At 48.3% G+C, this 25,241-nt stretch overlaps 1 protein-coding gene across 1 annotated transcript; it reads left to right on the top strand.

Annotated features, from left to right (window-relative positions):
- Nucleotides 1-1,320: 1,320 nt before the first annotated feature.
- LOC144151353 (glutathione S-transferase omega-1-like) lies at nucleotides 1,321-11,661 on the top strand. The gene is made up of 4 exons (XM_077682373.1): nucleotides 1,321-1,421; nucleotides 2,045-2,264; nucleotides 6,384-6,510; nucleotides 11,291-11,661. Exons 1-4 carry the CDS (start codon nucleotides 1,363-1,365, stop codon nucleotides 11,530-11,532), a joined length of 648 nt encoding a protein of 215 aa, XP_077538499.1. The 5' UTR covers nucleotides 1,321-1,362; the 3' UTR covers nucleotides 11,533-11,661.
- The last annotated feature ends 13,580 nt before the right edge of the window (nucleotides 11,662-25,241 follow it).

Here is a 25,241-nt window from a genome sequence, read left to right as displayed (position 1 = left end):
TAGATAGATAGATAGATAGATAGATAGATAGATAGATAGATAGATAGATAGATAGATAGATAGATAGATAGATAGGACGGACGGACGGACGGTCGGTCGGTCGGTCGGTCGGTCGGTCAATCGGTCGGGTGGACGGGCGGGCGGGCGGGCGGGCGGGTGGACGGACGGGCGGGCGGGCGGGTGGATGATGGACGGATGGACGGATGGACGGATGGACGGATGGACGGATGACGGACGGACGAATGGTGAAAAAAGCGCTAACGTCCAACGGAATTTTGTTGTGAGGATCTTGAACTTTATATACATGATCGTGAGGACAAGAACGACATAAAAATTCAGACAGAAGATGCGATAAGATACAAGCACTTCGCCATCTGAAAAGCGTTCCAGTAATTTGTATTAGCTACACATATAGTCTATTCAACATTTTATTTATATCGCACCCTATGCACAGCCCATGTAAGATATAAAATCAATTTGTTTTTGACCCAAGGAAGTCAAGTTTTCGTGTGCTTCGGGTTTAAATTGCCGGAAAACTAAACAAAATCACCGCGGCATCAAAATACACACGAAGCATTGCCTCCTCCCAAGCTTGCTGCCAGTTAAGAAATGGGCCGGCCGTGTCATACGAGGTATTACTGCAGCTGAGCTGATCAACAGGTTGTACCACGCATGTTGAGCTCTGTTTCTATTGTACTCTGAAGAAAGAGCCAAATTTTAGCGCATGCGCCGCTCAATAGTTCCTTTTAATGCGTGAAATGTTTTTCTTTTTGTGTTTTTATTCATGACTCGGCGGTCCCTTGTCACGTTATACACACTCGATTGACTTATTACCCGCCGCGGTGGCTCAGTGGCTAAGGCGTTGCGCTGCTGAGCACGAGGTCGCGGGTTCGATTCCCGGCCGCGGCGGCCGCTTTTCTGATGGAGACGAAAGCAAAAACGCCCGTGTGTTCGAGATTTCGGCGCGCGTTTAAAGATCCCCAGGTGGTCAAAATTAATCCGGAGCCCTCCACTACGGCGCGCCTCATCGCCTGCGTTGCGTCGGCGCGTAAACCCTACAATCAATCAAATTACTTATTGATGCGCTGTTTCCTCAATTACTTCACTAGTTTTACGTTTCATTGTTTGTAATTTATACATTGTCTATGTGAAATATTTTGCTTTGGTGTTTTTTATTCGTGCGTCAGTCGCTTCGCACTTTAATAAACGCTAGATTGACTGAATTTTTTTATTGATTGATTGTTGTTATTACGACGCTTTTCGCTATCGTTTATTTGTGCGTGTAACGCTCCTGAATCCCCGTCATAATGCGCAGGTTCTAAGCTTCCGCCGCTGGCACCCGGAAAGCTGCGCTTGTACAGCATGCGGTTCTGCCCGTTCGCTCAGCGCGCATTGCTGGCACTGGAGGCCAAAGCAATCGAGTGAGTGTGTTTGTTTAGTAGGCCTTTTTCCAGCCGCTTCTTCGGAGAACATTAAGAACACGCACGTACGCGCCAAAACCTGTACATTCGTGCATTGCGGTGAGTATGATGGTTCGAAGACAGCAGGCTCAAGACTATCTGTGAGAGTGGTTACTATAAACTGCCTTTGCATTGTCCACTATACGAGCATATCATACATGCGATACGGCGTTTCCATTAAGCGCGTTTCATTTCCATAGAGGGGAATGTCGGGGAGGTTTTTTTTTTTTTTTTTTGGAAGTTAGAAACAAGTTAACATTCAACTATGGCAGCCACTCGCGGTGGCTAAATATGCAGCGCAGTTTCTCAGTGACCACCAGACACACCAACTAATCCCCACAACCTTATTCGTTGCAATAAGCCATGACGCTCGCCAAAAGTGCGAACTAGGAAAACACTAAACGCAGTCATTTGGAGCTACACTATTCTTTGCGAGACTTGAGTTGGGCGGTGCTCAGGAGCCCGTTCTTTTAGTTACAAGGTGAGAAAATGAACGATCGTTGTTACGCGGTGACGCCTCCGTCAGTAGTTGCCTTCTACGCCGCTTCTAGGCAGATTTAAATCAAAAAGGGCTCTCTTCTCAGTCACGAAGTGGTCAACGTAAACCTACGCAAGCGGCCCGAGTGGTACGACGACGTTCTGCCTTCGGGCACGGTGCCCGTGCTGTACCAGGACGACAAGGTCATCAGTGGCTCCATGCCCATCATGGAGTACCTCGAGGAAGCGTACCCCGAGCCAGCGCTCATGCCGTGCGACCCGTACCTGAAGGCCCTCGACAGGAGCTTCCTGGACTCGGCTCTGCCGGTGAGCCTGCGTTTATGCTTGGACAGATGTGTGCCGTATTGACGCGATTACAAGCACTTTACGGTTCTAAATACCATACCAACCAGTTCGAAACGAAAACGTAGGTTGCAACCACCCTCTACTTTTGTGCTCCCAATTCATTTTGAAAAGACAAGGGGGTTGGAGTTGAATTTGAGTAAATAGCCTTTGTAGCATAGATTTAGCTGTTAGGGCCTTTGTAAAATTTGTTGGTGTTACTTTTCCTACTTTGCCGCCTCTTTGCGAGCTTGCTCTGCCTTAATAATAACACACACACACGCACACGCACACGCACACTGGGTGTCCACGCACCGAGATTTAAAAAAAGAGCTGTAGCGTTACTCAAAAAAAAACCTAGTGCATAATGTTTCCAGTACACTGGAGTAGCGGCAAGTAATTTTTCCGCTAATGATAATTAATCAGTAATTGTTATTAATTATCTAACTCGAGAATTACTGTCCCAATCATTAAAGTCTCAATGGGGCACTTGTTGGTACCCACACGGGACATCTAACTGAGGTATTTTCAGCGACGTACTAATTGCGTTCTCATTTATTGTGACTGATTAAGAAACCCCGCGAAATATGAAAAATACTACGGGACGGCGCTCCCGCCCGCATTATAAAGCAGTGCCCTCGAGCAGGCCGCCGCTGAATTAGCCAGAATGAAATAAAAATAACGAAAGAAGTAATCGTCACCGAGTTTGTGCCTTATGTGCCACACGCAGTGGCGTAGGGAGGGGGGCTGGGCTTGTGGTGCCTCAGCCTCCTCCCCCTTTCCCGAAATTATTTCGCGCTGTCGTGCACGCGACCGAGACAAGCACCTGCGCCGTAAACCAACCTAAGGTTTTTGTCTAGAAACCCAAGAAACCTGTCCGGGAAGCGCACTCACCCTCCCTAGGTGGCCCGTTTCCCTCCTGGCATGCTTGAATTCTAAGCAAGGCCTTCATCCATGGGGGTGTTACGCGAGCTCGCGCTCCGCGGCGCGACGGAGAGTCGCTGCTCAGAACAAACTATAGGGTAGATCCGCGGGCGAAACCGCAGGCCTGACAGGCCTTCAGCATTTCCATGCAACCACGGCCCACCGGAAACTAGTGCGCTAACGACTTCGGACTTTGTACCCCCCCCCCCCCCCCCCTTTCCCTCTACATGATGCGAATTTGCCAGTGAATTTGCTGCAGTGCTATGTCGTTCGCGTGCAAAACGATATATTGCCGCAGCTACAAAAATGGGTAGTTTTGCCGCACGAGCGCCGCTGCAGCAGCGAATTCGCAGGTAAATTCCAACCATGTAGAGAGAGAGATAGGATAAACATCTTTAATTTGGAGCTTAATGGTGCAGAATGGTGAGAGCACCACCGGTGGGGGGCGTCCGCTAGTCCGGGATGCCCTGGTACTTGCTGGCTGCTCGTGCCCTCGCTATCAGCATGCGCTGGGTCGAGAGGTCCGAGCTGGACAGCCGGTCCACCCACTGCTCGTACGTGGGACGGGGATTGGGTGTGAGGGATGGGGATTGTTGGCACTCCCAGACCAGATGGTACAGGGTGCGTGGCTGGGGGCAGAAGTGGCAGGTACTATAATACTGGGTGGGGTAGATATGGTGGAGGAAGGTGCAGTGCGGGTAGGAGTTGGTCTGTAGCCGGCGGAGTGTGGTCGCTTCGGCTCTGGAACGGTGGGAGTTGTGTGGAGGGAACCGCTGACGCTTGTGTCTGAAGTGAGAGATTCAGTGTGAGAGATTCAGCGTAGCCATTGAGTGTGTGTGTGTGTGGGGGGGGGGGGGGGGGGGTATTCTCCGTGTCTTGGCTCTCTTCGGAAATGGCCCAGAGGGTGTGTACTCGGGCAGCGGTGTGTGACGCCTCATTTCCGTAGAGAGACTCGTGTCCAGGGGTGCAAACGATATGGATATCGGGAAGCTGCGCCGCTGCGGGATGGTATTAAGGATCACTATGTAGAACCAACTTTCCTATAAATGTACATTTTTTTACCAGTGGCACTTTTGTTGCCCTGATCAGAGAGAGAGAAGGCTCTTTACTGAAAAAGCAGAGAGTTTTGCCGGCGTTTGCAATTGCCTACCAGCTTCTCCGCTAAGGATCGGGATGTAGGCAAAAAAGGCCTAAGAAAAAGGTTGGCAGGAAGGAAGAAAACAAAAAGCACTGTGTGGCTTGACGTGCTTGACGGACTATTTTCAGATTGTGTCACAGAATTCACAATTTTAAAATGTGACCATTGTCCTCCAAATAAAACAACAAACTTTTTAGAGCCTGACGCTGCTTTGAGGGGCCAGTTCATATGGTCCTGATCACGATATTATATTCTCGCTTTTTTCGCCCCAACTGTAATTTTGACGTAATTCTTGTGTCACTAATTTTGGTGCAAACATCCGCAGTGCATGCTTCCCTGACGCAATATATTGACATACAAAAACAGAGGTGTTAAGATTTGTCCCCAACCGTATGCAAAAATAAGAAAAAAAGAAAATCTTCGATCACAAAGCGACTACAAAATAAATAAAACGCCCACCCACAAGTTGATTGTTTCGTGTTTGCACGTCTATAGTATTCGCTCCTTGTTTTGTTAATTCAGGTGAATTAGTTCTTTAGTTCAATGTTTTTTGCTTCAATGTTTGTTTTGCATATATATTTATATTTGTTCTACATTTTCGTATTTATTTAAGTGCTATTCTTCTTATGTGGACAAAACAGAAAATTAGAAGCAATAATAGCAACTCTGTCACGATTCTCGGAACATGCGAATAATTTCTTTATGAAATATTTTATTTTCCTCGTTATTAACAGTGATTAGTTATGTATGTTCCGTTTATAATTGTAAATTTGCGTTAATAGTTTCAGTTAGTAATTATATATATAGCAAGGAAATGAGGGGCTCGTTGAGGAAATACAGAGAGATACGGCAGCAGTCTACAACGCCAAAGGAGGCATAGGGGTGTGGTTAGGCTCTTTTTTCTTTTTCACTACGGTTAATGAAGTCAACATTTTTTTAATATACAGAAGAAAGAAAGAAAGAAAAACACGCGCCCAGAGTGGGGACCGAACCCACGCCTTTCGATTACATGTCGAATGCCTTACCAATTCGGCTATCTGGGCGACTGTGTTCTCCTTCACTTTCTGGGCTATTTATATTTACTAGAAGTGTATCTGACGCTTGAGGGTGGTAGCCAGCGCCACTCTGACTACACGGGGAGAAGGGGACCTTTTTTTCAACCCCCGGGCGTGACCGAGTCTATATATATATAATATATATATATATGTATATATATATATATATATATATGACCAGTTTATAGTTATGTATTTATATTTGCATTTTTAATCCCGCAAAATTTCTGCAAAAAGCAAAATTTCTGGCTACGCTCCTGGCCACACGCTCCCCGTGAGACTTGCTGTTGCTGTTCCTTCCATGCCATTATCAAGGTGATGCGCCGCGTCTTCGGAGTGTAACAGGCCTAGCAGTTACTTTCAATCAGCTTATTTGAGGGCACTGGTTTATGATGCGGGGGGGAGCCCCGTAACGTGGTATTTTCTATATTTCGCGGGGTTTCTTTATCAGTCAGAATAAATGAGCACGTAATTAGTTCGTCGCTGAAAATACCGCAGTTAGATGCCTCTCGTGGGTACGTACAAGTGCCTCATTGACACTTTAATGATTGGGACTGTGCTTCTTGAGTTATGTAATTAATTCCAATGACCTTAATAAATCTTAATAAAGAAAAAATTACTGGCCGCTACTCCACTGTACTGTAAGCATTATGCACTAGGTTTTCTTCGAGTAACGCCATTGCTCTTTTTAAAAATCTCGGTGCATGACAGCTGGGACACCCTGTATATAATCTGTCTTTCGTTGCAGCTGTTCTTTTGTTTTGCAATTATCTAGAATTATCTTACAAGCCTCTTTCCAAACATCACCGCGGTGGAAAAACAATAAAGACGACCCTTACGTGTTTCGCAATGCTGTAGTCACCTGCATTGCATGTAATCTTAAACGCAGCTTTTGAAACATTGTCTGTGGTTTTCATATATCGTGTTGTCTGCTGCACAACATAAATTGAGCCCTGGTACCTTCGCTTTTCTTCCCCGTGGCCGAAGACTGCATCCAATATCAGCAGCATATGGTTGAAGATCGGCTCCAAGGAAGACAATTGGGCAAAATTTGTCCAGAAGATTCCACTTTTTGATAAGGAGCTGGCCAAGAGGAAGGGAACCTATTTCTCAGGTACAACGCCATTGGCTTCACTGCTTATGGTATTTTATTGAACAGAGGTGTTGGTACACTGCTGTTTTGACTAAGCGCACGCGTACCTTGCCACCTATATAGTTCGTGTTTCTGCTGTTCTCTACCCAAGGCGAACATAACGTTCTTTTATCTTCTTGTTGCGGGGCTCTTTCGACAGACAGGCTCTTTCGCTACCGCCGGAAAATTGACGAATTTTTAGGGGTCAAAGAAAACATTTTTTTTCCTGCTATAAAAAATTGGTTAGGCACTAATTACAGGAACACAAAATGCAGATTTTTTAACGGCCTTTCCAATAACACCAGTTTTTAAAATGTTTTTATATATCATAGTTGTGAAAAAAAATCAAAATCAAAGTTTTTGTCCAAATGTCGAATAAAATGATAATAAAGGAGTTGTGCATACCAAACCACCGGTAGTAAAAAAAAATTAGAATATACATTTTGTAGGAAAACATTTCAAAAACATGCCCTACAAAAAATGTCGACTTTCGCGGAACAGTTTTTCAGATACAAAAATAAAATGTTAGCACGCTCGGTGCTTTGTCATGCGGTGAAGCCCAACCTCCAATTCAAAATGTGCAATTTCGGGTACTTCCATAGAAGAAATCTGGCGGTTTCACATTATAAGAGGCACCAATTTGCACCCACATAATGTAAAAACATCTTGTCAATGACTGACTTTGCATTTACAGCGAGCAGAATATTTGGGACAAGCACGCGATTTGAAAAAAAACATGCATGAAGTTTAAAATAGAACGCTATGGTTGGTGCTTGTTGATGTTCACGGTCAGTTATCTCTGAAAACATAAAGCTGAGCTTTATTATCATCTTCTTACTCGCAATTGTAGCCTTTCTCGCAGAAATGAGGTACGATGCGCTAAAATCGTGCCCTGCAATCTTTGGCCGAGTAGCAGTTGCGCGATGAAAAAGATCAGCACAACGAGCCTTCTCTATTGCAGCGCCACCTAACAGTTTTCAAATAAAACAGTACAAAAACTTATCGGAGACTCCGTCAGAAGAGACAGTTCAACTAAGCATCAACAATAGACACCCGGATATACCCTCGCATGGAAACGAAACTGGAAGGCGAAGGCAGTGCAAGGCCGGTTTGAAGCGCTGTCCTCGGCCGTACAGATATCTGGCGACTGGGTGTGATCTTTTGACTTGCATCTGAAGTTCTTATCGCAGAAATCGGGTTAAGGTGGGGGGAAATCAAGAGCGGCGTGCTTTGTTCGAGGATCAGTCGCCGACGCTCCAGGTGTCATGGCAGGTAGCCTTGAAGTTGGGTAACTGCGTAGTAGCGCTAAATATGAATTTCACGATGCAAAAACGGAACCGAAACTGTTGTAAACTGTTCACGAATGGTCCTGGTGTAAGTAGAACTACCACAGAACTTAGAACAACGTGCGCAAAGGCAATAAAACTGCCTAAAATCATAAAGTAGCTTTGCAACCAGGCACTGCTTGACATTTTCAGACGATTTCTGGGATTATTACTGTCAGAGCGCGAACCTGACGATTTAAAATCGTTTGCTGGTTCACCATTCACGCCCTGATAGCAAAAAACAAACGCTGGTGCAGAGTAATTATGAGTGGCACGCATTCTTCGTTGGTAGCAGTGACGTGCGATGACCACGCCCCTTTTCCACACCCAGGTGATTCAAAAGCGTGCGAAAAATCATGTTTCCGTTGCAAAAATGAAAACAACACTTATTTTGAAAGGCCATTTTCTGACCTAACTCCGAACAGCTTTACTTGCTCGAGCAACGCCTGGAACGCTATGAAAAGGCGCTCCCAAAGTATCGATCAAATTGATCGATTTTGATAGGCGCGGTAGCGAAAGAGTTAAAACCGCTACAGCTGCTTTGCCCAGCAGGAGGGAATCGCGCTTAATACTTGAGGGAACCTCCGTCTGCCGAGGGCTGGCCAGCCCATCTCACCCGACAAAGCAATTCGGACAGGCAAGAAGCTTAGATCGCCGGTTTACTCTGAGACAACAAAACACACGTGCAGAAAAGTAAGTGAAACATATGATGATCATGGGAGCAACGCTGCAGTGAATAACGTTCTGCGCTGATTGCAAAGAAAATATACGAATACCACGCACAGGTGGGAATCAACGTGCAGCGAGGCTATATGGTTGCAAGCCGTTCTAAATTCAACTGCAATCGAATAGAGATTAATACCACAAAAATACTCAACAAGGTCCTCGCTGCAAGTCAGAAGTGCTACGGGGTGACCTAGTTATCCGCGCACGAAGACATGCCCGGAAGTGAGAGCGCGCGCGCACTCGTCCGAACGTTAGAGCACTGGGCGTCTGAGCATGCACTGCACACTGAAGGGCCCGTGGACGCGACCAGGAAATCATAATCCAGTTGAAATCAGATATCTTTTATGGACAGCCCGTCAAAACAGTTATATTTGCATTTTTAATCCCGCAATATTCTGCAAAAAAGCTAAATTTCTGGCTACGCCCCTGGCCACACGCGTACCGTGAGACTTGCTGTTGCTGTTCCTTCCATGCCATTATCAAGGTGTACGAAAGGAAGAGCAACAGCAACAGCAAAACACTCGCGCTCCGGGAATCCGCTGTGCTAAGGCAGATTCAGACAAACACGTACTCTACCTACTGTACACCTCGCACACCAATTCCAACGATTACCGGGTACCCCCAAGTGTCCGAACACCGGCATTTATCATACACTCTGGACTTCCTCTCATACCAAATCCTACCCCCTCCCCCCTTCCATGGGAAAGGAGGCAGGCCGACTCCAGCGCCGAAGTGAAAAGGGCACTCAGAGCGCGCAGAGATGGCCCTATCGACTATCCCGGGAGCTCCGGACTAGGGGATCCTTGTGGAAATAGTCTCTTTCTTCGTCTTTTGAATTCGTCCTTCACGAAGTAATTTTTCCAGCATTTCTCTGATGTGTACACTTCATACATAAACCCCCACAAAGCTCTCGAGCACGATGATGAAACAACAAGATCAGGCAAAACCTCGGCGAGGTTAACTTGCAAAAAAGCACCCCGGGAGCACAGCATTTCCTTTGGGGTCGCAGCGCGGGCGTTGGCTTTGGACTGGACCGTGGGTTCTAGAGCGTTCTAACGCGGTCTACTTTGGGAGAGATCTGAAAGCATGCAGACGAAATGATCCGGGCCTGCCAGCCAGGGAGAACTTTCAGCGGCAAGTTCGAAAATAACTGTGAGCTGACGGTGACACATGGAGCGGAAATTTGGCGGCTTACCAAACAACTTGAAAGCAAGCTTAGGTTGGTTTAACGGGCCATGCAACAAATAATGATTGGATTATACACTTAAGGACAGGAAAGCGAGCGTCCTGGATGGATCTGAGAACAAACTAGAGTAGAAGATATCCTAATGCAAATACAAAAAAAAAAGAACTTGACTTGGGCTGGCCATGTAATTAGTTGAAATGACAATCGGCGGACTACCGGGGTGACAGAGTGGACACTGGTTGACGGGTCTAGAAAACGAGGAAGGCCAATTACTCGATGGCGGGGAAGAAATAAGCAATTTCGGAGGGGAAGAATGAACTCGAGCGGCGCGGGACAGGAGCGGTTGGGGGTCGGTGGTTGGTGGTTGTGGTTTGCGAGGGGAAAAGGAAAGGAAATTCACTGGGGATATTTTGAGCTCGGCAGGGAGCTCACCTGCATACAACCCAGTGCAGGGGAAGGGAAGTAGAGCGGGAGTAATAGGATAAAGTAGAGAGAGAGAGAGAGAGAGAGAGAGAGAGAGAGAGAGAGAGAGAGAGAGAGAGAGAGAGAGAGAGAGAGATGAGAGCTGTCAGTCCTAGAAAGCTGTCAGTCCGGGCACATCAGTCAATTACTGCACTCCGGGCTACAGCCGCTGCGTAAGGCCGGTCGTCTCCAGGAAATGAAGCAGATAAGCGAATACTTCCCGTTGGGTTGCCGCAGGCCCCTTCGGGAACAGAAGGTCCTCCATGCCGGCGCTGGGAAGGCCTCGACGCTGGAGCGCTCGGCGGAGCTCTGCTCTCGGCCCCGCGTGGTGGGGGCAGAAGCAGAGTAGGTGCTCGAGCGTCTCCAGCGGAAAAGTCCGCACATGTAGGGGAGTCCTTGCACCCGTGTCGGTGCAGACGCTCCGCCACATTGCAGCAGGGGTCGATGGGAGAGGCCTTTGGCTGTGACATGATTGTTGGATCTTTTGACTCTTCAGACTTTTTGACTCTTTGTATCTTTTGACCATAAGCGCCTTTGTCCTGCGGGGGACCTAGTGGGCGCTGATGTTGATGATGATGGTACAGCCGGGTCTCCGACGAAGGGATAGGTGCCGCCAGCTCTGCAGTTCTACCAGTTTTGCACCACTATTGCAAGCTGCGCCATTTTTTTTATTGTGCAGATATAATTTCTGGCTCATTTCCCCACTTAATTAATGACACGCTTCTGTTACTTGCACCAAGAAACGTCCTTAAGATGCGTGACTTAAGAAAGGAGAGAAAAGGAAGGAGAGACGCCCTCTCCTTCCTAACATCACGTGTCTTCTTCCAGGGCTGTATAGACTTATTATTTGTAAAAAATGCAGTTGTCAGCCAATAAAATAACGCAAAACCCCATAAACAGCAAGGATGCTTGATTGGACAACTTGGTATACCACGATGCTTCCGGAAGGCGCTTTCTGACTTCGTCTTGTTCTCCTTGTCCCCGCATGTAATTCGCGCTTTCCAGAAGAACGAGTACAAATTCATTGTCTTTATAAACAGTAAGCTTCTGTCGCATATTTCAGGCAACCAACCGGGACTCGTCGACTACGCCCTGTGGCCCTCGATTGCGGGAGGTCGCGCCGTCAGCGTGGTGTACCCGGAGCTAAAGTTGCCCTGCCCCGACGAGGTTCCGCTCTTCTCGCGCTGGGTAGACAACATGCTTGAGCATTCGGTCGTCAAGGCCGTCACGAACGAGGACCACATTGTGCAGTACGTCAGGTCAGGCGTCATCGGAGACAAGGACCTCAACGTGGGGCTTCATTAACAGCAACGCCTTCCTCTGCATGGGTGCAGCTGCGGCTTAAAGTAGCTCTTTCTGGCATCTTCGATCACGACTAGAGTGAACTAGAGTAGTTCACTCTAATCACGACCAACCGCATTGAAATACAATTGACAACTTCCGGAAGACTTTCCTCCCTTTGCTCCCGGTTATTTTTTTTTTTAAAGCAAAGCTTTACTTCTTTCATTTAGTTGTTTCGCCGCGGATGCGCAAGTTCACCTTTTGACCGCAGACCCTGTCGCAGGGTGTGTCGCAGACCCTGCAGGCTGCGACACACCCCTCGAAGAGCATCGCGTGATACGCCGGGCCCGCTTTCGGCGCTTCGCACGAGGACCCGTTTTCAGTCGTTCTGCTCAACTGATCAGCTGCGTGGCGCGCGGTTGCGGGCGCTCAGCTGATCGGCAGCCGACCAACTTCGCCGCCTCCCACGCATGCGCCGCTGAGTCGTCTCGGGCTACGTGACTCATCTTGGGCCCTGCGAAGCGCGGTTGCCGGGAATGAAAGCGAGGCCGGGCCTCCTCCTGTCAGCGTTGCACGGGACCGAACGGCTTTGAGCCGTGGTAGGCAACGCAGCTACATCAAAGGTTAACCAAGCGAAACCAAGACAACCAGACTAAGCCAAGCTTTTGCTATGCGTATCCAACGTTAGCTGAGATAAGCCGCAGCCATTTTTTAATAATATACGAGTCAACGCGCCCCACATTATTGATGTTTAATAAATCCTTGTGGGGGAGGATTGCTCTGTGATGGACACTATGACGATGACGGAGGGTTTCCCCTGACGCTCGCACGTTGGCACAAGTTTACCAACTGAAGAACATTCAATGCGCATAGAAGTGAGGAACTAAATTCAGAAAACAAGGCCGCGGGGCTATAAAAATAAACACGAATAAATCTAAGGCAAGGATGAATAAACATGCCGAAAGCGCCCTGTTCAGCATGTGTAACGAAACGCTAGGACAAGTAAAAGATTAAAACTATCCCGGTCAGGTTGTCTGTGGTGATCCCAGCCACGGGAGAGAAATCCTGCGCAGAATTGGTATGGGCTGGGGTGCACACGGCAAACACTTGCCAATAACGAGAAGTAAACTATCTCTATCACTGAAAAAGAGAATATTCAACCAATGCGTCCTTCCGGTAATGACATATAAAGCGGAAGCTTGACGACTTACTAAACAACTAGAAAACAAACTTAGGTCGGCTCAGCAGCCCATGGAAAGAAGAACGATAGGAAACGAGCTTCTTGGATCAGAAAACAAACTGGAGTAGATATCATAGTTGAAACGGGCTTGGGCTGGTGCCAGGTTCGGGGACAATACTGAATAGCAGAAACTCTATACACGAGACTGCATGTTTGTATTACCCGAAAACCACATCAGCAAACGAAACACACAGAGACAATGAAGTAACAATGGGGAACGAACTACGCAAATGCGGCAGAAACAACAGTAGAGAGTCCAAACAAACGGATAAAAGTCACAGTCGGGAAACGAAAAGGTCACAGTACGCGTTTGCTGCTCGAACGGGGGTGTCCTACCTCACGTTCTAGGTGCACAGTAGCGGTGCTGCGGTGTTTGAAGTTGCAGCTGACGTCTCGTGGCCGCGGCGGTAGAGAGCACTCCGAGATAGCGTCGCAGAGTAGCGGACGCGCTGCAGCTCTATTGGCGCGTCGCGGCCTTCTACCAATGTCCGGCGACCCGACGCTCTTGCAGAGGAGAGGTTCTGGAGGTTGCGGTGGTGGAGGACTTCTTGGGGCACACCACTGGTCCGGCCGCCCGACCGCCATGCATCCCGATCACACTCAATCCTCCTGTCCCCCTGTGTTCTCGTTAGGTCCTGTAGTCACGGACCTAAAACACTGGGACACTAGTTCTCCAGCGCCTCGCGCTAGAACGCAACGCGTACTAAAAGTGTATAATGAATAAAACCGATTCAAAATAAGCTAACATGATTTAAAGATTTGTGGAAGGTTCCCTGTCCGCTTCAGCAATCGTCAAGCACAAGCAGAAACGGTTTGTAGACGGGCTATAATCTGTGTTACACTCAAATACCCACCGGCTTTCGACGCTAGGCCTGATGATCGGGTGGTAGGTCAAAGTAAGAAAGGGCATACTTACCTGGTGCCGGGGCCTCGTTTATTACCAAGGACAAGCTAACTACAGCGGTTCCTAGCTCTAACTAGATTTAATAAATTCTTTTAAAAGCCCCTAGGGCGAGACGCGGGCGTTGCACTGCGCTCGCGTTAACCCCTGCCACTACCCCGAACTGGGGCAGATGGGGCATGCAAATTGCTTAAATCCGGTTCAACGAAAGAGAGGGCGCCACCACCTCAGCAAGGGCGTGATTGGCCTTCCCACCGGCACTTCTTCGGCGCCCAATCAGCGCGCGCCGTGTTGCAAAAGACAGACTTAACATCTTTGAATGCACTTATACACTGAATGATTCGCCCCTCCCCTGGTTTCACGTTAGGGAGATGGCCTTTTTTTTAAATGCGAATGCATTTATTAGTCGGGGGTTGTCTTGCGTCCATCGAGCGGCGTGCGCCTGCATTCCTCCAGCGCGAGCGCACGTGAGCGCGCGCCTCGTAGTTCTGCCTTCGTCGTCGTCGTCGTCGTAAATGCGAATGCATTTCTTAGTCGGGGGTTGTCGTGCTCCGTCGGCGTGCGCCCGCAGGTGTTATCTCTCCGCGCTCAATGCCGAACGCATGCGCTTGAAGCGAGCTGTACTAGTTTGCTCGAAGCGGCAAGGACGGCGAGTACTGCGGTGTTAGTCTCGTGTCTAACGTGTATGGGAACTTGATATCGCACGCCGTTGCCACGTCTCCCGTTCGAGACACGTCTCCGTACAAGGACTTGTACACCCTTGCCTACACCGGAGACGGAGTCTTTGTGGTGACCGTGTACCTCGCGCCCAACCTCGCTCGAGACGCCGTTGCCGCGCAGCTGGACGCGGCTATGGAAAGTGTGCGCGTGCGCTCCAAACCCTCTGACCCCATAGTCTTGGTTGGCGACTTCAACGTTGACGTGCGCAAGAAGAGTGGCGAGTGGCGAGTGGCTGGTCGAGTACATGCAGACCAGGCACTCTATGCATTGTCTCTCTGCCGGCTTCGACACGTGCCCCACTACCATTCACGGGAGTTGCATTGATCTGGTCTTTACGCGAAACTGTGACGCGCGTATGCTTCTTAAAGACCCTTTGACCGTGCACTTTAGCGATCACAAGGCAGTGATTGTGGCCGTCAGGTACAACGATAACACAAACAGGTGCTGGTCTTGGTTGGCGACTTCAACGTTGACGTGCGCAAGAAGAGTGGCGAGTGGCTGGTCGAGTACATGCAGACCAGGCACTCTATGCATTGTCTCTCTGCCGGCTTCGACACGTGCCCCACTACCATTCACGGGAGTTGCATTGATCTGGTCTTTACGCGAAACTGTGACGCGCGTATGCTTCTCAAAGACCCTTTGACCATGCACTTTAGCGATCACAAGGCAGTGATTGTGGCCGTCAGGTACAACGATAACACAAACAGGTGCTGATGAATAAATGATTACGTTCACACTCTCGTCATTAATTACGCCATTACTCGCAACACACTCATCGGTGCACCCAATGCATTCGCATTTCTGCACGATTCCCTTCGGGGAGGTGCGGGGAATTTTTTTTTTTTTTTCACAGGATCGCCTCTTCCCCCGGCCGCTGTCGCGGGCCGCTTCCGATTAACCGGCGGCCGATCGGGCTCGTGTTGTGGTCGCGAGCGCTCGGCGTCGTAGCCGTGTGAACGACCTTGGCGCTGTGTTCCTTCTGTCTTCCTCTTTTTTGTCGTCTTTCTTCACTACTTCTCGTCGCGTGGCCCTTGTTTCTCATGCGTATTCTTCGCGTGACAGCTGGACACGTAGTTACGCGAAATGAAAACCGGTGGACCAGCAGGGTGACAGAGTGGATACGTAGAGACGGATCTAGAAGAAGGGGAAGGCCAATTACTCAATGGAAGGACGAAATAAGGAATTTCGTGGGTAAATAATGGACTCGAGCGGCGCGGGACAGGAGCGGTTGGAGGTAGATGGGAGACGCCTTTGTCCTGCAGTGGACCTAGTGGGCTGTTGATGATGATGATGAAAAGTGGGTATCTTTCTTAATGCAGAAAGCCGCGAGGCAGCCTGAGCGCGTGCGACGAAATGTTCGGGGTCCTCGCACCATGAACTGGCCAGCTCGCGCTATTTTGGGACCTTACGTCTGCTCAGGGAAAAGGGAAACATGGGGGTTGGCACGTAGGGGTACTTTCAGACGAGGTAGTGTGTGGTATTCGGGACGGGCCAATGAGGGCAGTTATAAAGGTAGGCAGGAAGGTGGCTGTAGAGGAGTATCAATGTGTTGTATAATATACGTGGGTCTGTATTCGATGCCGCGTGCATGCGAGCTGCCTGTCTGCTTAGGAACCATTGAAGATGGGGTGTTGTAGTCGGAGTCGGCCGTAGTAGTAAATAATTTCAGTGTACCGGGAAGAAACCGAGTGATAAGGGGAGGGCGCGGAGGAGAACTCTACCGTCAATGACAACGCCAGAAGTGTGAGATCCAGAGTAGCGACTTGTGCCGCCTCGTTTTCCTCTACGAAAGTATGTGCGGGGGTCCACACAATCTCAGTGTGGGTGGGATCGGTGAGGACAAAATTTTAAGGGCTGAGGGCGAGACCCGGTTCAAGTAGCAGTTGCGGTAGCCCTGTTGAAAGTCCTTGAGGACGACCACGTAGTTGGAGGAAACTTAAGTTGCGGCCAGAGCGATGGCTCTCTCCCGACGCCGTGGTACGTGTGTTGGGAGGGTGGGGTAGGTAATAGTAGCCAAATTGGGGCGTACGATAACTGTAGTGCGTGAGCTGGGCGGGCAGCGTAAGGTGTGACGTCCGAATATTGTTTGTCCAGCTTGTGGTGGTGCTCTGCTCGGCCCAGGGTGACTCGGGCCTGTTGCCTGCCTTGAGTGAAGGCGACAACTAGACTGGACAACTATACTCGGTTACAACTTAAGAACGGCACCGAAGTTGCCGCTGTGCCTCATCACCGCAGCCGGATGTCACTCCGCGCAGCACAAGTAGCGCTTTACTGGGAATATTTTGAACATGGCACGAGCCGTTTTTGTATCTTTTTGGACGTAATATGCTTATAAACTACTGCAGCGACGGCAAACAAACTACGTGAGAAAAGGCAGACGCTATCACGCATTCGTGGCAGTCTCCTTTCAAAACGCGCGCGCCCGTTGACATCCGGGTCCGTCGCTTAGGCAGAATGATACCGTACATGAGCTGGTGCCGTTCTTAACTTGTTCCCGAGTATAGGTAGAGCTTCTTCTCCAATCTCTTGCGTCATCTGCCAAGATGAATATGATGACGGCTGCTTTTGTCAAGCATTTTGGACGGCGATAAACGCCGAAAGTTTGTTGGGGAGGTTTTGATGAAAAATGGTTCTTACTGTTAAAGTGTTTGGTTCCCGCCGCCCGCTGCCTTCCGATTATGCAAGAGGGAAATGCAGTTAAAGGTGAGATAAAAATTTGCACCACAGAAGTGAGAAAATCAATCTTTCTTTCCCTCAATTGTATATATTCGTGTTCAAAGGGGCCAAGAAGACAAACTAAAGCCATGTATAATATAAAAACTTTTAACGCATAAACAACACCATTTTTGGCCGCCATGCATGCACACTGAAATCGCCGACTGCGACTCCGAACGCAGCCTGTTTCATATTTAAAATGCGAAGGCAGGCATTGCGTACACTGGTGGCAGATTTCTAGCGTTTCAATTAAGCGTGGGTTTCATCGCTTGCACGGGGAGCGGTTTCAGAAAAAAATTAAAGCATGTCGGAAGTGCAGAGAAGTGATTCGCCATAATGGGCTGCAGCGCCGTTATCCGCTCACTGCTGCATTTCAAATTCCCCCGCTTTCGCAGTGCTCGCGCGCCCCCACCCTGAAACTTCGCCAGCGGGAGTTCTGTTCTTTTTGTGCTTGCTTTGATTTCGTATGCTGGAGCTGTTTTCCGTCATTTCGAAAGCGTGATTTTTTTTCTTGCGTGGCTGGAGCCTTTCTGCGTCATTTCGAACGCGCCATTTTTTTCTTGTGCGGCCGCTTTTTTCGCTTACTATCGTAAAAACATCGTCAACGAACGTTTCTAACTAAATGAACGCGGGGGCTGCCGGTTATATAAACAGATTTTACCTCAAATGTACCTGCAGTTTTCTTTGCGCTAAACAACGGGGAGATGTGTGACAAGCTCCAGGGGTTCACGAGGTTCGAACGGTGATGACTATTTAAACTGCGTGGTTTTCGACGCCTCAGCGGGACTCCCTGATGACGGTACAGAAGTCTCTATTTGGGTCCGTTATCTCGCTGCGCCGCCTGATTCCGGCAATCGCATCGACCGTTAGCGAGCTAAGACGACAAGGGGAACCCATAAAGTGCTCTGCACTTAAAAATCCCAGGCCATCTCCACTCACGTGAAACCTGGGGAGGGGCGACGCATGCAATGTGCGCCGGTGTTTCCCACATCCAACTCGCTGCTAATGGCACGCGTTCTCGCTCCTTGCGAGCTAGCAGTTCAGCGTCCATCGCAGAAAAGAGTGTTTCTGGAGCCAACGTGCGCCGTTGCCTCTCTTGCCACACGGCGCGCGCTGATTGGGCGCCGGAGAAGCGTTGGTCGGAGGCGCAATCGCGCGCTCGCTGAGTCGGTGACGCCTTCTCTTGCGTTGAACCGGATTTAAGCAATTAAATGAGACCGGCGTTGATGAGACATACTGGCCTAAAGCTCTCTTCGTGCCACACGCCGCAGCATGCTAAGAAGTATGCTTTACAGGATTGATTGATTGTGGGGTTTAACGCGCCGACGCAACGCAGGCGATGAGGCGCGCCGTAGTGGAGGGCTCCGGATTAATTTTGACCACCTGGGGATCTTTATCGTGCGCCGAAATCTCGTACACACGGGCGTTTTTGCTTTTCGCCTCCATCAGAAAAGCGGCCGCCGCGGCCGGGAATCGAACCCGCGACCTCGTGCTCAGCAGCGCAACGCCTTAGCCACTGAGCCACCGCGGCGGGTATGCTTTACAGGAGAAAACCTGGCGTTTGAAATCAATTTCGTGACGGAATTGAACAAATTTGTGTAAATAATGCAATTAAATCCTGATTATACCTGTAATTTGTATTAGTTTAAACCATGTTAGTTTATTTTGAACCGGTTTTATTAGATATATACGTGTTTTTTGACCATCGTCTGACAACTTTATTTACAGTGACGGCAGGAGACCATGACGACAGGAGACGCCGACAGCCCTAGCAACTAAGGTTTTTCGTCCCGGGAAGCGGAATTCTTTTCTTTTGCAAGCGCACGTGCATCAGATAGGTTGTTTGTGTGCGATATGCCATTGCAGGGCTCGGCCAGTGTACTTAACGATACGGGTTGTTTTTTTTTCAAATCGTTTAGATGCAGCTGCAGCAGTTTTGTAAAGTTTCCCATCTCCCATATGTACACGTACCGGCAGTACAAACAACACTCGGATAATTTTCTTTTTGCAGTTTACTTGACTTTTACAAGCTCGTGCCTAACCTTGCAGGATGGCACGGGCGGAGTTTGCACATTACACGAGTAAAGTACGCGTGACAGCGCCTCGCTGATACCGGGCACGTTTGACCCCCGACGTGGGTTACACGCGAAGGGAGAGTCAGCTGTCGTTGAACAAAATCGATGAACGCGTTAGGGTAACCGTACGATGAAAGCTCCTGCCGGCATCGAGTGGTGACCGCCACTCGGTACTCTGGCTTAGTGCAGATCCTCTCAGCTCTGGGCAGCCGAGAGGCGACCACAGACCGCTACGGTGCTATCGGGTGCTTTGATTTAAATTGCAGGTACCGGTCGGTGTGCGTGTCTTTTCTCAACATAGTAAAGTAAAGGAGAGCCACGCACCATCACGCTTCACCAGAACGTATAGGAGTGCCCGACGACCGTCGGGCTCTTCCTGTGTCGTGAAACGTATTGCAGGTCAAATTCATTGCAGTTAGTCATGAAGGATTGTTGAGTCCTCTGATAGTACAGAGAAGCAAGCAGAAACGTAGCGCAGGATCTTTTTCTGTTGTGGTGCAAACGAGGCAAGGACACGCACCTCTAGCGCCTTCATCGTCAGGTTGGCGAGTCTCTCTCGAAGATAATGAGGCGGCTCACGCCGCTGCCCGCGCGCTTATACACCGGGCCATTACCATAGAGGGACAAACACCGCTTGCGGCCCCCAAAACAGAACCTCTTGTCAGGTATGCTGAAATTCTCATTTATTACCGTCAAGGCTGAAGAACCTTCCCGACTCCGCATTCCCAGTTAACAAGAGCAGATTCCACCACCCTTCGGAGACTACAGACAAATACGTACCCCCACAGAACCCTACTCCATGCGATTTACCCTACCCAATACCCATCTACCTGCAATTTCTGTCCAACTCCCGGTACACTGTACCACCAGAATTGGGAGAAGACCCCAGGCCTTGCCCCAATAACCTCCCCCTCCTACAAGCAGTGGGTGAACCGCCGGACGAGCCCGGACCTTGGGATCCAGCGTCAACTGGTGAAGAGGGCCTAGACCGCCAGCCGAGCTCAGGGTATCCCGGAATAGGGAAGCCCCCCACCGGGCGGGTGGCCTAACATCTGCACCAGCTTGACAAATAAAGGTTTCATCCTCATCATCATCATCATCATAATAATAATAATAATAATAATAATAATAATAATAATAATAATAATAATAATAATAATAATAATAATAATAATAATAATAATCATCTCACGGAAATATCGGCCCTATGTACCTGCTTGAAGAATTTCTCGTTGAATGTACTCTGCACTCAAACGGCGGGAGAATTTTGGCTGTCTGTCTGTCGGTACCTTGATTCGGCCGCCCACAGAAGTTAAAATTATTTTTGAGAGAGGCGTTTATATAGGCCCAACGTTTTCAACCTAATAAATCTACAAATATGTTCTACATTTGTCAACATTGTTCAGCAAAAAGATCATATGAGGTTTTTTAACAGCGTGGCTGTTCAGAAAATCGTTTGTGTATGGTGTCCGCAGTTAAAAATACCAAGAAAATGGCGAGCGCCCGCGCACGCGTGCCTCGAGCGCACGTTCGTCAAGCTAAACATACCCAGTTAGGGAGATTGGCACATATTGGCCCCACACAAAAAAAATTAAAGCCATTCAACTCAACAATTAAGTTCATTGTCTGTCTCAATAAAGTTCATTGTCTGTCTGTCTGTCATTCCACTCAATGTGAAAGCTGTCATAAGTGCAGAGCAGTGATTCGCCATAATGGGCTGCAGCGCCGTTACCGGCTCAGCGCTGCCAGCTAATGCATTTCAAATTTCCTGCCTTCGCAGTGCTCGTGCGCCCCCTGCCGGAAACTGCACCAGCGGGAGTTTTGTTCTTTTTCTGTTTGCTTTAGTTTCGCATGCTGGAGCTGTTTTGCGTCATTACGAACGCGTTATTTATTTTTTTTTCGTGGCTGGAGCCTTTCTGCGTCATTACGAACGCACCATTTTTTTCTTGCGCGCCCGCTTTTTGCGCTTACTATGGTAACAACCAACCCAACGGGTGTTCCTAACTAAATTAACGCGGGGGCTGCTGGTTATATACAAAGATTTTGCCTGAAATGTACGTGCAGTTTTCTTTGCGCTAGACAACGGGGATATGTATGATAAGCGCCAGCGGTTCACGAGGTTCGAACGGGGATGAATGTATAAACCGCGTGGTTTTCGACGCCTCAGCGTGACTCCCTGACGACGGTACAGAAGGCTCTACTTGGGTCCGTTATCTCGCTGTGCCGCCCGAATCCGGCAGTCACCTGACATCGACCGTTAGCGAGCTACGACGACAAGGCGAGCCCATAAGGTGCTCTGCACTAAAAAAAAAAAAAACGCGTTCAAAACTGTTTTACCCACAAAATACAAACTATCGAGGCAAGCATGAGGCCTCGCGCTCGTGGCTCGAGCGCTAAGTCTCAGCAAAACCAACTGATGACGCAGCAGGGAGAACGCGGCAAAACTGAACTCCACGAAAACTCCAATGGGTGGACCGAGAGAGGGAGAGAGAGAGAGAGTGAGAGACAGAGAGAATAAACTTCTTTATTAGCAAGACAGGAGCGCAATAGCGTGAGAGATGAGCGGATGAGGCAGAAGAGGCAGTAGCGTGGCAGGGGCGGCAGAGGATTGTCATCTGTCGACGACATTTGCAGCCGCGCGAGCAGATGCACATCTGCTCGTTTTTAACACTAAAGTGTCTTATTCCTGGATACACAATGATTTCACTGACGTCATATCCGTCACGGAAATGACGCCAGTACAACGACGCAAGTGGCCTGTAAAGGGTGCACCCTTGCACACATGGTCTTCTTGCGGGGAAGCAACCTTTAGTACTCAAGAGTACTTTATACTTAGGGTTGTTCGTTTTCCGGTTTTATATTTTAACACGAGAGTGTTTTATGTAGGGATGCACCAAGATTTCACTGACGTCATATCCATCATGGAAATGACGCCAGTACACCTTTGGCGAAGCGACGCGCCAGCAGGACGTCGCTCGCCAAGCACAGCCACAAGACAGCCGCCAACCCGCAAACCTTGCTCAGATGCAGATTTCGCTGCACATTTCACTTTCGTGCTTTAGCGATTCCTATGACGGAGGAATCAACGACAGCTTCTCTCGTTATTTTTTATTTTGCTCAATAAATTTTTTGCCTCATTCTCCTTCTTTGTTGCTCTTTTACAACGAGATCTCACGGGAGTTTCATTTCACTTATGGCGGGTCTTTACTTCTTTTTTAGGGCAAACGACTCTTCGGGTCACGCGCTGCAATCGAGATGCTTAATGGAGCCTCTCTCGGTTTCTGAGTGCTGCTAGAAGTCTCGGCCTACGATTGCGTAAAAATGGCCTCATGACAAGGCTTTTCAAAACGTGGCAAGCGTGTACGCGACGCTTAGTACCCGAAAATCACGAGTTTCCATGAAGATTTAGCTTTAGGGCTCGTGCTCTGATACTGCAAGTGTCCTTTGCCAAATACGATTTGATCATCAATAAAATGTCTGTTCCTCCCCACAATAGCAACAGCACTGCAGTTGTCTGCACAGAGATCCATCGAGCTCTGTATTCGGTATTTGGTTCAAAATGTGCTTCGAGCCGAATGACTAGTAGCGGGGAACATTCGGTGCTCTCGAATGCCTTCGAGACGCAAGTATTTGTTACCTCGTCCCGTTGCCATCAATTTTTGGATAATGAATACTGAGTTAACATGAACAGTTTTTGAACAAGTATGTCGTGCGACTGATTTTTCCTGAAGCTAAAATACCGTTGATGCTTTATTGTCATTATGCTGTACATCCCAGCAATGAATAGAGCAAATCTTTTTAAAACGAGCAATTAAAAAAAAGAATAGACTGCGGAATTACAGTCACAAGTAATTTTAAATACAGGTGACGATGATTCCACTTAGCGAGACAATCTATAGGTAAAGAGAGAATGCGGTTTATTGATGTTGAAGATGCTTACCTACGATTTTAATTGTTGTCTGTCGTAAGGTGTGAAAAGAAAACTTAAACGTCCCACGGCAACATAACGACTCAATGATAAAGATTTCAGCGGTGAGCGATATTGTAATGGAGCATGGTGGATACCGAAGGCTGCTAAAAGTATGTCGTTTGACTCAGTGGTAGTGGTGCAAACATTTATTGCTTTCATTGGGTGGTGAATGCGCAGCCTCGATGAGTGAACTCCTGAGTCCAGAACTCCGATGGAGGACGCTATCCGGCGCAGTTGTTGATACTGCGGAGCAGTTCTGGACAGAGAAGCCTTCCAAGAGGAGACGGTGGGGATTTGCATAGTGGTGAGCCCGTCTGGAGGCCGCGGGAACTTCCATACAGAAGGTAGAGGGTGAGAGGGGGGCCATTGCAAGCCGGGCAGCAGCTGAGGTATTGGGTGGGAAAGAAGAGATGATATTCTTTTCGGAGGAGTTTGAAAAGCCATCTGGAGCACAGGTATAATAAAAAGTTCCAAGAACGATGCGAGCCCTCATTATGATGATGATGATGATGATGGTGGTGGTGGTGGTGGTGGTGGTGATGCTGGTGACGTTCCTTGGTGAATGGCGCATACCCAAACAGGGGATCGGCCAAACATCACGGGTATGAAACCAGATCTTATTTATTTACAGGCTCATGAAAATAGGAAATTTCAAGAGGTTGGAAATACGTTTCTAAATTAAAATCCAAGATAATAAAAAGAAACGAGAATTTCGGAAACCAATTACGTAAGTTGCCAGCGTAAATAATCCAGTCAGAGCGGGAATCAATCAGAGAAAATGAAGAAGTCACATCATCCAATTAGAATCTAATCAGCGGGCATCGATTAGAGAAAATAAAGAATGATCAGCATACGGCAGCCAGTATGCTGAGCCTTCTTCATTTTCCTCTGTTTCATCAAATGACTAAGGCATTGGAAAGACGATTAAACTTATTTTTAATTACTTAACATTCCTTGTGCCTGTTACGTGTAAAGGATGGGTGCGTCCCCGAGATGGCCAGCTACTGGGCACAAGAGGTGACAGTTTTCACTTGCCCAGCTGCTTACTTTGCTACACCCTTGCACTGCAACTTCCTTCCCTGTAAAACATTTGTGTAAATTTACAGCCTTTACATACAATGTCTGTTGCCGCACAGAAATTTTCTGTAATGGTTAGTGAACAGTAACCTGTTAACAGAAATAACACACATTTTCTGTTATTTCCGCGTCTTGACCAATAACAGGCGTGACATCGTGAAAAAAACTCGACTATTAACGCGCACAAATTAGGATAATATATGACTTATTTTTTCAAAGTTCTGCAAGAATTTACTGAACCGTCAAAACAGCGCCCGGATGACGTCGTTTTGTTGCGGTCCTGCAATTTTTAAATGCGGTCTTTTGCTAATGGCCGCATTGCTTGTACCAGCACAACGCTACAGCGGCGGGCTTTTTTCTTGAATTTTTCTTCTTCCGAGGGTGAGTACTGAATTTTAACCATGCCTTGTGGATGCTACGCCTTGTTCCTATTTATGCATCTCTATTTCGTGCCTGCACTGTTCGTTCGCTTCTTGGATGGAAATAGATTGTTATGAAGCACTCGCCCCGTAGCGCACTGATACATCGCCTCGCACGACAACAGCTTCGTGCCGGGCCTCGCTTGTGACCATAGGTCGGCAGTGCTCACGAGTGCACTCCTTTGTCCTTTGCCTTGGCAAAAGACACTTTGCAATGTCCTTTGCCAAATCCAAACGTACCATCTGAGCAGAGGCAAGAAATATATATAGCTGCCAACATTACAAGATGGTGAATAAACACAGTTCACTCTATTTCTTCTCTTTCCGCTTCACAATACGTCGTAGCATATGCTTCTGATGAGCAACAATATCAATCAGGAAAGGCCTAGAACCATCGCTATATTATGCAGTTCTTGCTCATATGCGTTTCCGGCAGACGCGCGAAAACCGGTGATGTTACGTGCTGGGGGAGAAAAATTCCCATTTCTAGGTTCAGAAATTACCTAGTTTTAGCATTTTCCCCCGCAGGTTTCCCAAAATTTTCTGCAAAATTCCCGCGTTCTCTTTCTTCAGCTGATGTATTTTTACGTGGATTACTGTTCAGTTTTGCGCGTCA

This window comes from Haemaphysalis longicornis, unplaced genomic scaffold, assembly GCF_048455015.1.
Source record: "Haemaphysalis longicornis isolate Haplotype H1 unplaced genomic scaffold, Haemaphysalis longicornis Haplotype H1 scaffold_9, whole genome shotgun sequence".
NCBI lineage: Eukaryota > Metazoa > Arthropoda > Arachnida > Ixodida > Ixodidae > Haemaphysalis > Haemaphysalis longicornis.
Note: the sequence above shows the minus strand (reverse complement) of the source record. Positions and strands in the feature narration are given on the sequence as shown.